General features: G+C 50.6%; 1 protein-coding gene across 2 annotated transcripts in view; it reads right to left on the bottom strand.

Annotated features, from left to right (window-relative positions):
- The window catches only part of BRI3BP (BRI3 binding protein), a 27,102-nt gene that overhangs the window by 9,353 nt on the left and 4,815 nt on the right, over positions 1–12,934 (bottom strand). For both annotated transcript variants that reach the window (XM_081802402.1, XM_081802403.1), the window contains exon 2: positions 5,969–6,071. In XM_081802402.1, the coding sequence (XP_081658528.1) occupies positions 5,969–6,071 (103 nt within the window). The remainder of the gene's footprint in view (positions 1–5,968; positions 6,072–12,934) is intronic.

Below are 12,934 nucleotides of genomic sequence, written 5' to 3'. Positions count from 1 at the left end.
AAATAAATTCTTAATTTAAAAAAGAATTTCATTGGGGGTGTCTAGGTGGCTCAGTCAGTTAAGCCTCTGACTCTTGATCTCAACTCAGATCTTGATCTCAGGGTCATTGAGTTCAAGCCTCATGTTGGGCTCCACACTGGGCATGGAGCCTACTTAAAAAAATAAAATAGGGGTGCCTGGATGGCTAAGCGACTGCCTTGGGCTCAGGTCATGATCCCAGAGTCCTGGGATCGAGCCCTATTTTGGACTCCCTGCTTGGCAAGGAGCTTGCTTCGCCCTCTCCCTCTGTCGCTCCCCTTGCCTATGTTCTCCTGCTCTCTGTCAAATAAATAAAATCTTTAAAAAAAATAATAAAATAAAGTAAAATAAAATAGAACTTCATCATGATTTTGTACTTAGATATACCTCATATTTTAAGGCTAATTTTTTCTTAAAAAATTTTTTTTATTAAATGGCCTTAATTTTTCAGAGTTTTAGATTTACAGAAAAATTAAGCAAAAGGAATAAATTTGTTTTTAAATATTATTATCAATTTGTTTAAAAATAACAGTGAACCCATTATAGGTTAACACAATATATTTTTCATGAAAAATAATTGCTTTCCAAAACAAAACCCCAAAACCCCCCACAATGAAAACAGTGGAGTTGTTTTGCGTTTTTACAAATCTCTGTAATATCCGCTTTGAGAGAGGAGGGCTGGATCCTCAGATCTGGTTTTGAATCCACAGAAACAGGATGCCAGCCACAAAGGTAGGCCACAGATGTAATTTAAATATTTCTAGTGGCCACATTAAAAAGGGCAAAAAAGGAACAGGTAAAAATTAATGTGAAGATACTTAGCCCAACGTATTCAACATATTATCGACGTGGAATCGATGTAAAAAACTATGGAAGCACTCCTTGAATGCCTAACCTCACGGTATTCCCTGAGGGGCCTCAGGGAACCCCCCCCCCCAGGGCTCCTCAGAGCATACTTTGAGAACCGCCAGACTAGCCTCTTACATCCAAAGCCACATAGCATGTACTATCAGGTTATCAAGGGGCCAAGTTCGGTGACCAGTGGGCCCAAGGACCCCCAGGGGGAATACCAGACTGGGGCAGAGAATGGTTAACACAGGTACAGCGACTCTAATAAAAACTGCACTTCTCTCCAGCGAGGCTCGTAAGGAGCACCCTGCCTCCCGCGGAGGCCCTAAAAGTCCTAAATAGGACATGAGCAGCTCTAGATGTCCTGCCTGTATCTGCTTCCTGGGCCTGCCACAGTGAAGAACCACTGGCTGAGTGGCTTAGACAAGAGGATCATATTCTCATACAGCATGGAGGCCACGAGTGTGAGGTCAAGGTGTCGACAGGCGGTGCCTTCTGAGGCCGTGAGGAAGAATCCATCCCAGGCCTCTCCCCGGCTTCCGGGGTATGCGGGCCATCCCCGGCCTTCTTGACTCATGGAAGCATCCCCCAATCTCTACCTTCATCTTCGCATGACCTCGGTGAGGTCGCCGGTCATACTGGATTAGGGGCCCACCCGATCCAGAGCCCAGGGAGAGCTGGCTCTGAGCGAAGCCGGGCACAGGCGGCCCTCAGCGTAGAGAATAGGGATTGCGTGAGTCCCAGAAGCGCACGGTGACGTATTTTTTGGAGCACAGCCCCTTCGTAAGCCATGGAGTGTTCACGAGGCCTTTACCGCGGGCCAGGCACTGTTCTAACGGCTCTGCACTGATTGTCATCTGGTCCTCACGACGTGCTGAGGATACGTGGCATTTCCCACGTGGGGACTCGGGTGCAGAGCGTGACTTGCCCTAAGTCCCACAGCTAGAGCGGGGCGGGGCTGGGATTGCGATGCAGGGAGTCTGGCGCTTGGAGCCACCCACTACCTGCACTATCCTGATGCGTGGTCACAGCATGTGTGGGAAGTGGCTTCCAAGCCTTCAGAGAAAGCAAACAACTTGACGAAGGCATGAGACTTAAATCCATCCTTCCGACTCCTGGACAAGGGCTCCACTTCCCAGAACAGTGGCTTGAGCCAGCAGATCTAGAGTGGGGCTAACGCCATGGTGTCCATTATGGTAGCTACTGGCCACGTGTGGCCACGGAGCGCTTGAGATGTGGCGAGATGGAACGGAGATGTGCTGTGTCAAATACAGGTTGGCTTTCGACGGCTTAATACCCCCCAAAATGTAAGATACCTTAATAATTTTTTGTACTGATCAAAAGTTGAGATGACAATATTTTGAACCTATTGGGTCAACTAAAACACCTTATTAAGTTAATGTCTTTTTACTCTTCTAATGGAAACTGGAACGTGTAATACCATCTGGCATTCTATTTCCATTGGACCGCTCTGGCTCAGGAGGCTCCAGGACCCTGAAAACTTCTGGAGTCGGAAGTTAGAGGATTGTACTCATGGAAACATTTTGCACCAACTGTATCCAACTTTGGGATACAGTTTCCTGTCTTTTGCACACTCAAACTTCTAAGCCTAAGATGCAAATTCCAAAGGCCTTTGGATGCTTTGAAGCTGATGCACCAACTACGAGGGGAAAACATGACGTGGAAGGGAGTTCTTTCACCTCTGGGATGTCCAGCGACCCTGGCCGTGAACACAAGCACGTGGGGCCTCTGTGGAATGATGCTGTTCTGATCCTGTCCCGTGTAATCAGGAGGCTGTCGCTACTCTAGCTTTCCGTTCCAAGCTGCGTGCAACTTTTTGCAATCAGGCTCGCTTCTGCAGGGCGCGTCAGTCGGGGATGGAATCTGGGCAGGTGGTGAATACGGAGGCCGAGCAGGTTGCACGCAGTTGCTGTATCTGTGCTGTGTGTTGACTCAGCCTGACTCCCGGGAGGGGTCCCCAGCAGCCCCAGGAGGCTGCAGGTGGCACAGCATCCTCTCAAAGGGCCGTCCCGCTGCCGCGGATTCTTTGCCTGAGCGGTGAGGTGCCCTGAGCTGGTCTAAGGTCTCTCACAGGTTGAACTCGGTGATTCAAGGCTGGAGTCAGGTTCCCAGGGGCTGAGGGGGGACGACAGCGGGTGTGAACCAGGGAGCCCCACCTATGGGGCCAGTCTCCAGTCCGTCAGGTGGGAGTGCCAAAGGCAAGCAGGAGGGCTCCCAGAGACCCTGCACGTGGCCAGGGTTTCCCACAGCCGCTGTAACAAATGACTAGATGAGGTGGCTTAAAGCAATAGGAATGCACTGTCTTGCCGGCTGGGGGCCAGAATTCCGAAATCAAGGTGTGGGCGGGGCTGCTCTCCCTGAGCACTCCACAGGGGTCCCTCCTGCCCCTTCCAGCTCCTGGGGGCTCCAGGCGTCCTGGGCTTGTGGCCGCAGCTCTCTGGTCTCTGCCAGGGCCGTCTCTTCTCTGGGTATTTCTGTCTCTGTGTCCAAATTTCCCTCCTCATACAAGAACATTGGCCGTAGGACCCACCAGGATGACCTCATCTTAACTTGATCATATCTGCAAAGACTATTCCCAAATAAGCTCATGTTCACAGATATGGGGCTTCTGGGGTGCTTCTGGGGGGACACAAGTGAACTCACACCAGCAGCGAAGTAGTGGGACCAACAGTCCTCCAACTTTTATGAGCGATGGGCCCCTGTGCACCAGGGGCAGAGTAAGGCAGAGGGGGCAGTCTGGAGGAGATGGGCAAAACCCCACTCACAGGAGCAGAGATTCCAGAAGGGAGATGAGCAGTAAACACACACATGCGCACGCGTGCATGCACACGGGACATCACGGCTGGTGAGGGATGGTGGGTGTGAGGACAGATGGGGTCCCTGTACATGGGTTAGTCAGGATGGGCCCCTTGGAGGAGGTGTCATGTGCCAGAGAGCAGAGGATGGGAAAGACTCAGCAGGCAAAGGGCTGAGGGACTGCTCCTGGCAGGGGACACCTAACGGAACCAAAGCTGTGTCCAAGAGCAGGATGGAGGCGGGGGACTGGGTAGGGGGCTGGGCAGATCCTCAGTGCTGACTGTCCTCGGTGGGAGCTCTGTGTCGATTCCAAGTGCGACAGGGGTCACTGGGCAGTCTGAAGGTGAATGACTTGACCTAAGGTTTTTTGTTTTTTTTTTAAATCACTCTATGCAGCAAAAGTTGTAATAAAAACAAAAAACACCCTGGCTATCGGTTGAGAAGGAACCACAGGGGCCAAGAGAGGACGCTGAGTTAGGAGGTGTGCAGGAAGGGTTAACACAGCGGGCCTGAGGCTGCTCTCTAGAAAGGTGTACAGGTAAGATGGGCCCTTGGCTGGCATCTGGGAACTTGGATTTCTGGAGTGTGATATGGTGATTTGTAATAAGAAGTATATATATTTGGTCTTTGTCCCTATGCCTGGCACAAAGCAGCTAAATCCTTTGGAGTTTTCTAAGGGACGAGAGCGATAACGGTATCTTGATAATTCAGAACAAGCCCCTTTGAGCCACACCTGAGCACGTTCCAAGGCGGTGACTTTTGGAAAGGCCCTAAGGAGGGGGGCTGGGTGCTGGGAGAACCAACTGTGAGGAGGGGGCTGGGATTTCTGTCCCATTCCCTGACCTCCAGGGAGGGGAGAGCGACTAAAGGTTGAGTCAATCACCGACAGCCAAGGACTTGGTCAATCATGCCTCTGTCACGGAGCCTCCATAAAGACCCCGACAGGACGGGGTTTGGGGAGGTTCCAGGTCGGGGAGCTCAGAGAACATTAAGGCTCCCTGGCCCTTCCCACGGACCTCGCGCTGCATATCTCTTCCATCTGGCTGTTCCTGGGTTACATCCATCTATAACAAACTGGTAACCTAGTTAAGGAAATGGGTTTCTAGAGTTCTGTGAGCCGCTCTAGCAAATCAGTCAAAGCCAGGCAGGGGCGCGTGGCAACCTTCGATCTAGAGCCGGTCGGTCAGAAGCACAGGTGGACTTGCAACTGGCATCTAGAGAGGAAGGGGCAGTCTTGTGGGGGGAGCCCTTGCCCTGTGGGTTCGCTCTGACACTATCCAGATAGACAGGGTCAGAATTCAGTTAAATTTCTGGGACGCCTGGTCAGTGTCCACGGAGGATGGAGTTTATTGCTTGGTGGTGTGGAAAAAACACATGTATGGAGGGGACTTCCCTCCATTCCCTCATAAGGGACTGTGCCTGGACTGTTTGTACGAATCACGTGGTTTATGCTGACCGCCTGCTTTCCTGCGGGCAGTCAGGAGTTTTGGTCGGTGCCAGGCGGAAAGTGCCTAGGTGACCAGCCCTAAGAAACACCCCGGGCACTGGGTCTCTAACGGGCTTCCCTGGTAGACGACACTTTACACCTGTCGTCTCAAATTGTTGCTGGAGGAATTAGAGCGTCCTGTCCCCCTTGCTCATGGTGCTTTGTGTCCTTGCGCTCTAATAAGTCACAGCCATGAGCATGACCATAATGCTGAGTCCTGGGTCTTCCTAGTGCCTCACCGAACCTGGGGCTGGTCTTGGGGACCTCAACACAGGCTACTGGAGACTTCCTGGCAAAAGAGGTGGCAGCCTGGCCCAGGGCCCGTGACCTTCAATTCAACCGTCCCAGAGGCAGCCTCCTGATTCCTAGGGCTGAGCAGCAACTCCCCTCACAGGCCAGTTCGGCAGTGTTCTGGGGGCCACACACCGCTTCTTCTGTCCTTCTGATAACTCTGTGAGTGCCCCAAGCTCTGTATGAAATCCCTTTCTGCCTAAATAACTGTCTAGTCTGATGGATCCCAACAACCCAGAGGCTTCACCTCTGGTCCGTGCGGCTTTGCCGGGGGCAGACGAGTCAGCACCACCCACCCGTACCTTACCCTAAACAGCATCTGTGAATCTCAGTTTGGATGGGCCATTTCTTTATGCAACTATTACAAGAAAAAATGTTCATTTGTGTCCCCCTGCCCCCCTCCAAGGGGTCCCCTGTGCCACCCACTGCAGATATTGCATCCACACCTTGAGAACCACTAGAATAAAAGAGCACCTTAAATGAATGCCCCCCCCTCCACACACGTACCATCAAGTCCAAGAACATCCAAGAGCTCCATCCAAACTTTCCACAACGTTTCGACAAACATATCCACCCCCAGCACGAACCTCTCCGTCAGCCTGGTCAGGAACTGCAGGAAGAAGAGAATGGTCACTATGCTGACTTGGACAACGCCCCCTTCTCCTCGTCCAGCCAGGCCCGGTGGTATACACGTCAACGGGAAACAGAGCCGGGTAGCCTGGGCGCTGTCATGAGCCTGGTCGGCCAGGAGCTGGGGGAAGTCTGGTCAAGCCTCCTCCTCCACAGGCCGAGCGGCACACCTATGGGAGAAGGGAGGTCCCCACAAAGCGGCTTCACTCCACTTCTGATTTCTCCTAGAGCCCTGCTGCTCACGACAAGGTGAAGGTCTCTGCTTTTCTCTGCCTGATTTCTCATTTTTAAACAGTGGGAGTTTCCGCCCCCCAACCCATTTCGCCTGGAGTGTGGGTGCTGCCTCGAGGGACGAGGACGAGGGTGATGGTGGTTCTCACATGTGAGCTGTATCCCATGTCCTGGGCACGAGGAAATGCTAGAACCCCACGCCCCACCCGGCTGTAAGGACCCGGGCCGTCGGAGGGCTTCGTGAGCTCTCCGGGTGATTCCGGAGGAATACGAATAGGAGGTGCAGCCTCGTTCACCTATTTTTCTGGAGTAAGTAATACTCTGCACACATGGTATAAAACTCAAAGCTGCAAATGGGAACTCAGTGAAAAGTAAGCCTCCCACTTCACTCCCCGTGATGCAAACCTCCGTCCGGAGGCATGTGCTGTTATCAGTCGCTTCTGTGGCCTCCCTTAGAGCCACCCAGTGAGCGATGGCAGACAAATGTTCTTCCCACCAGCAGCAGCGAATGTGCACGGTTTTGCAGTTTTTCTCCCGTGCCACTCTGTCTTGGTGATTACTCAACCTCAGCCTGGACAGAGCTGCCTCATTCTCCATAAAGCGGTTTAAGCAATCCCTCCCCATGGGCACCTCGGTTGTACCCACCTGCACTATTACAGCAAACAGGAGTGCCGAGTGGAGCCCTGGACTAGTGCCCTTTGACTCACATGTGGGCAAGAAGTGCCTCGGAGTGAAGTGGCTACGGCATTTGGAATCAGACTTCGTGGGTGGATCGCTGCCCCAGGACAGGGGTAAAAGAGGCAGGGTTGAATCAGCAACCGGGAGAGAGAGGACTCGAATAACCTCCATGTCCGTTCTGTGTCTTGGCTGAGAGTGCGTGCGGCTGGGAGTCTAAGCGCCTGGGTTCAAATCTCAGATCTGCCTCTTACTGCTAGCTACGCAGCCGTGTATGTGATACACAGATACACACGTACCATACACAGCAGAGCTCCAGCTAAGAGATACATGCCCTTGTACCACCCCATCTGGTTTTCCGAGCAGTAAGTGCGCTATTCACGTGAGGTGCCTTGAGCACCCGGTAAGTGATCACAATCCCTACTGACATCCCATATTCTCACAGAGCATTGACCCCAACATATCCTGCAAGGAATCATCCTTTTATCCTGAGGTCATTGCCCTAACGGGGTTTGTACACGCAAAGACCGTGTGGCCATCAGCTGATGGATGGACGAACAAAGCCTGGTCTATCCAGACAACGGGATATTATTTGGCCATAAAATGGAAGTACTGATGCATGCTTCCACGTCAGCAAACCTTGAAAACGTGACACTCGGGGAACGAAGCCAGACGCAAGAGGCCACATAGCAAATGATTCTGTTTGCATGAAATGTCCAAGAGAGGCAAAGCCATAGGGACGGAAAGTAGATGGGCGGTTGCCAGGGGCTGTGATAGCTAAAAGGTACACGATTTTCCTAGAAATGACGAAACATCCTACCACGACTGTGGTGATGAGTGCACAACTCTGTGAACAGACTAACGAGGGTTGAACGGCACACTTTAGGGGGATGAATTGTATGGTACTTGACTTATACCTCCATAAAGCTATTTTACAATGGAAGGGTAAAAAAAAAAAAAAAAAAAGAAGAGCTGTGATTAAAAAAACCAAAAACCAAAAAATAGGGCACCTGGCTGGCTCAGTCAGTGGAACATGTGACTCTTGATCTCAGGGTCCTTAGTTCAAGCCCCACATTGGGTGTGGAGTCTCCTTAAAAAAAAATAAAAACAAAAAACAAAAAAACACATACATACACAAATGAAAAGACTGTGTGGAGAACACCAGAAGGAAGCATACGTGTCACAAAAAAGAGAGGGCGGCTGCCCCTCTTGTCAGTGGAGGAGGTGGTGCGATGCTTCTTCCCCCGGGGTAGAAGGCCCATTGGTAATGGTCTAATTAAAACTCCATTTTTAGGGGTGCCTGGGTGGCGCAGTTGGTTAAGCATCCAACTCTTGGTTTTGACTCACATCATGATCTCAGGGTTACGTGACTGAGCCCAGGGTTGGGCTCTGTGCTCAGAGGGGACTCAGCTTGGGATTCTCTCCTTCTCCCTCACCCTCTGTCCACTCCCCTCTCTTTCTAAAAAACAAAAACCAAAAAAAAGGCTCCTTTTTAAAAAAGAGCTTTACTGGCATATGATTTACACACCATTAAGTTCATGTCTTCAAAGTGTCCAGTTGGGTGGTCTTTGGAATAGTCACGAGGTTACAAAGTTATACAACCATCACCATAATCTAATTTTAGAACATGGTCATCGCCTCCAAAGAAACCCCGCATCCCTCCACCCCAATGTAGGCAACCACTAATCTGTCTCTATGGATTTGCCTTTCCTAGACTTTCCACACAAACGGAATCATATGACACGTGACCTTTCATGTCTGGCTTCGTTCTCTCACAATGACATTTCCTATGTCGTACCAGGAATCAGGAGTTCATTCCTTTTTATGGCCATATAGCATTCCACTTTGCAGATATGCCCTGTTCTGCTCATCCTGTTGCATAATGGATGTACGACCCGTACATGTTGGTCTGGAATTGGGCAGCAGTTTTTACACTTTGTTCAAATGGAGGAAAAAAGAAGGGCCCTAGGCTTTTCTAGAAGAGGCTTTTGGGCCTTTGAGATGGTACCAGCTCCCCCAAAAAGGGTGTGAGGAAGCAGCTATTTTGGAAGGAAGAGGCACCAGTGCTCACGCCGCTGAAACTCTCTGTGCCTCGGTTTTGTCAGCTGTCAAATGGGGCCAAGACAGGATTGGACGCTGCAACCTGGAAAGGCCTCCGCACGGGGTGGGCACGCACTGGGGGCCCAGGCATCGGAGCTGCTAAGGATGCTTGTCACAGCACCTAATCACGCAGGTCTCCAGGTAGGTGCATGCACACCCGCCATCCTGGGGAAATCCTCGTGCCCACGCGGGACGGGCATTGCTCAGAAGGAAGAACAGGCCCTTCCTGAAAACTGGCCCAGGGCAGGAGAGGCTGAAAGCAGAGAAGGGCCCACCCTTGGCCTTTTAACCACGCTTGGGCAAGCTCGCTCTCTGCCCTGTGGACACACTGTTGCTTTAGCTACTGCTCCCAAGATGTAGGACACCTTGGCCCATTTCACCGGGCGAAGACACGGGAGCCCTGAGGGGGATGAACTGTGTTCTCCCTAAACCCCTACCTTGAAGCCTGAATCCCCAGGACCCCAGAACGTGACTGGAGTTAACGACAGGGTCTTCAGAGAGGTAAGGAAGGTAAAACCAGGTCACTAGGGTGGGCCCTAACCCAATGGGACCCATGTCCTTATAAGAAGAGGAGATCAGGACACAGACACACAGAGAGACACACAACACGTGTGCACATCAAGGAGAGAGGCCTCGGCAGAAATGACCCTGCCAACACTGTGGTCTCGGATTTCTAGTAAATTCCTACTGTTGGAGCTGCACAGTGTGGCCCTGTTCAGGCAGCCCCGAGCCACTCCTACAGGGGTTATACCGCAGCCCGGAGCCCGGAGCGCTGCACCTGCCCAGTGCGGACGCAGACTCACCTCAGGATGAGGGCCCGGCTTGCCCACCACAGAAGCCACAGGGGACACAAGAAGCAGTGAGAGGGAAAGAGCCCTTCAAACTAAGGCCACTTGAATCAGGCCGAGAGTCTGTGCCCTTGATGTGTCTTCCACTCAAACCCACACGAGAAAAACCTCAGACCCAACAGAGCTGACGGGTGTCTTGCAGAATCCTTGACCGGGGCTCCTGCAAACTGCCCAGGTGGCCTCCACCAAGGAGAGGCCAAGAGACGTCCCAGCTCGAGGACAGCTAGATCCAGTGTGCTGTCCTGGATGCGATCCTCGGACACAAAAGGATGTGGGGTAAAAACCAAGGACATCGAAAGAAAGCATGGACTCTGAGCTACTAATAATCTATCAATACTGGTTCATTCACACAACAAATGTGCTATAAGAATGTAGGACGTTCCCAACAGGGGAATCTGGCTGCAAGGTATGAGGGGATTCTGTACCATCCTCTCAGTTTTTCTATAAATCTAAAACTGTTCTTAAAAAAATAAAGATATACCTATTTTTAAAGATTTTTTTTAAAGTCATCCCTACGCCCAACATGGGACTCGAACTCACAACCCGAGATCAAGAATCGCATGGTCCACCGACTCAGCCAGCCTGGCACCCCTTAAAGGAAAGATATTTTTTTTAAAGGGTGCCTTAACAGACACATTGGTTAAATGCAGGGTAAACTTCGTTTGGATCCCAATGCAAAGGAAGCAATTTTGTCAGGAGACCTTTCGAGTCCGTTGAAAAACTAGAAAATGGACTGGGGTTAGTCACTACAGAATATTGCCATGAGCCGCGTGTTTTGTGGTCATGTTTTTGTTGTTTGTTAAAGAAAGACTAAGGGGCACCTGGGTGTCTCAGTCGTTGGGTATCTGCTTTCGGCTCGGGTCATGATCCCAGGGTGCTGGGATCGAGCCCCGCATCGGGCTCCCTGCTCGGTGGTAAGCCTGCTTCTCCCTCTCCCACCCCATTGCTTGTGTTCCCTCTCTCGCTGTCTCTCTCTCTGTCACATAAATAAATAAAAATCTTAAAAATAAATAAGTAAAAAAATACAGACTAAAGTATTCTCAGGTTAACTAATATGTCTTGGATTGGCTTTAAGATATTATTGCAGGTTAAATGTCGTTTTTGGCAAGGGGATAAATGTAACAGGAATGGCAGAAGGTTGATAAACAGAAGCCATGGGTGTTGGGTGTAGGGTTCATTACAAGATTCTTTCTCCCTTGGTGCAGGTTGTACAATGTTCGGGATGAAAAGTTAGAACAAGGGAGAATCAGGTGAACAGACTCGGGAGGCCCGCAGCTGTCCCCGAGGAAGGGACAAAATTACTCAAGCCAGGATTTCATTATCCCTCTTCTTGCAGCAGAGAAGCCTGGACACCCACCTCCGGGCGGCGTCCTGCATCCCAATCTCACCCCTGTCACCCTCTGGCTCATGCAAACTGACTCCAAGGAAAATCAGCAAATGTGTCTTGATGAGCAAGTCAGAGAAGGAGTGACATTTCTGTTTTCAAGTTTGCCTGAGCATGTGAAGGACACACCACCTGCAAAGACTGCATGAACGAAAAATACCGGGACATACACAGAGATCACAAATGAGTCACAAAGGGGAAAGGCACCCTGATGTGCCTCCAGGGCAAACACACAGACCCCTTCGGTAGAATTCTTGCCAGATATGTACATGTGCCCTTATGTAACCGCGAAGGAACAGACAACACACGCTGCAGGACATTTCAAGAAACGACTGGTCTGGGGGCACCTGGCTGGCTCAGTCAGTGGAACTGCGACTCTCGATCTCGGGGTTGTGAGTTCAAGCCCCAGGTTGGGGGTAGAGATAACTTAAAAATAAAATCTCAAAAAAAAAAAGAAAAGAGTGGTCTGTCAAGACCACAGTGAGATACCATTTCGGCCTCACTCCGATGGCTATAGCCAAAAAGACAATGACAAGTGTTGGCAAGAATGTAGAGAAATGGGGATCCTCATACGCTGCTGCTGGGAATCCAAAATGGTGCGTCTATACAATTGTTGCTTGAAATGTCAGTTACCATGTGACCCAGCAATTCCACTCCTACTTATACACCCCAAATGTTGAAAACATATGTTACATAAAAACTCGTACATGGGGCCACCTGGGTGGCTCAGTCGGTTCAGCGTCTGCCTTTGGCTCGGATCGTGCTCCCAGGGTCCTGGGATCGAGTCCCGCATCGGGCCCCCTGCTTCTCCCTCTCCCTCTACCTATTGCTCCCCCTGCCTGTGCACTCTCTTTCTCAAAAAAAAAAAAACAAACAAAACCCCAAAAAACTCGTACGTGAATGTTCACAGTAGCATTATTCACAGTAGCCAAAAAGTGGAAACAACCCAATATCCATCAACTGATGAATAAATAAAGTCGTAAGAAGGGATGAGGTTCTGATGCAGGTCACACCATGGATGAATCTCGATGGCAGCCAGTTACACTGTGTGATTCCCTTTGTATGAAACGTCCAGAATAGGCAAGTCTACAGAGCCAGAATGCAGATTAGGGGTCGTCTAGGGATGGGGGAAGGGGAACGACGGTTAATGGGTGCAGGGTTTCTTTCTGGGGTGAAGAGGATGTTCTGAAATCGATTGTGGTCACGGCCGTACAGCTCTCTGAATATACTCAAAACCGCTGAACTCTCCATGATCGAAGGGTATGGTACCTGAATTATAGCTCCCTAGAGCTGTTACCAAAACAAGGGGGAAGAAAAGGCAATTGGTCTGTGCTGTTCAAAAATGTCAATGTCAGGGGGCGCCTGGGTGGCTCAGATGGTTAAGCGTCTGCCTTCGGCTCAGGTCATGATCCCAGGGTCTTGGGATCGAGCCCCACATCTGGCTCCTGGCTCGGCGGGGAGTCTGCTTCTCCCTCTCCCTCAGCTTTTCCCACTGCTCATGCTCTCTCTCTATATATATCTCTGTGTCTCAAATGAATAAATAAAATCTTTTTTTTTTAAATATTTTATTTATTTATTTGAGAGAGAGAATGAGATAGAGAGAGA

Source organism: Leptonychotes weddellii, chromosome 13 (genome assembly GCF_054177405.1).
Source record: "Leptonychotes weddellii isolate Sample4059 chromosome 13, ASM5417740v2, whole genome shotgun sequence".
In the NCBI taxonomy this organism is placed as follows: domain Eukaryota; kingdom Metazoa; phylum Chordata; class Mammalia; order Carnivora; family Phocidae; genus Leptonychotes; species Leptonychotes weddellii.
This window is presented reverse-complemented; position numbering and strand designations above follow the sequence as displayed.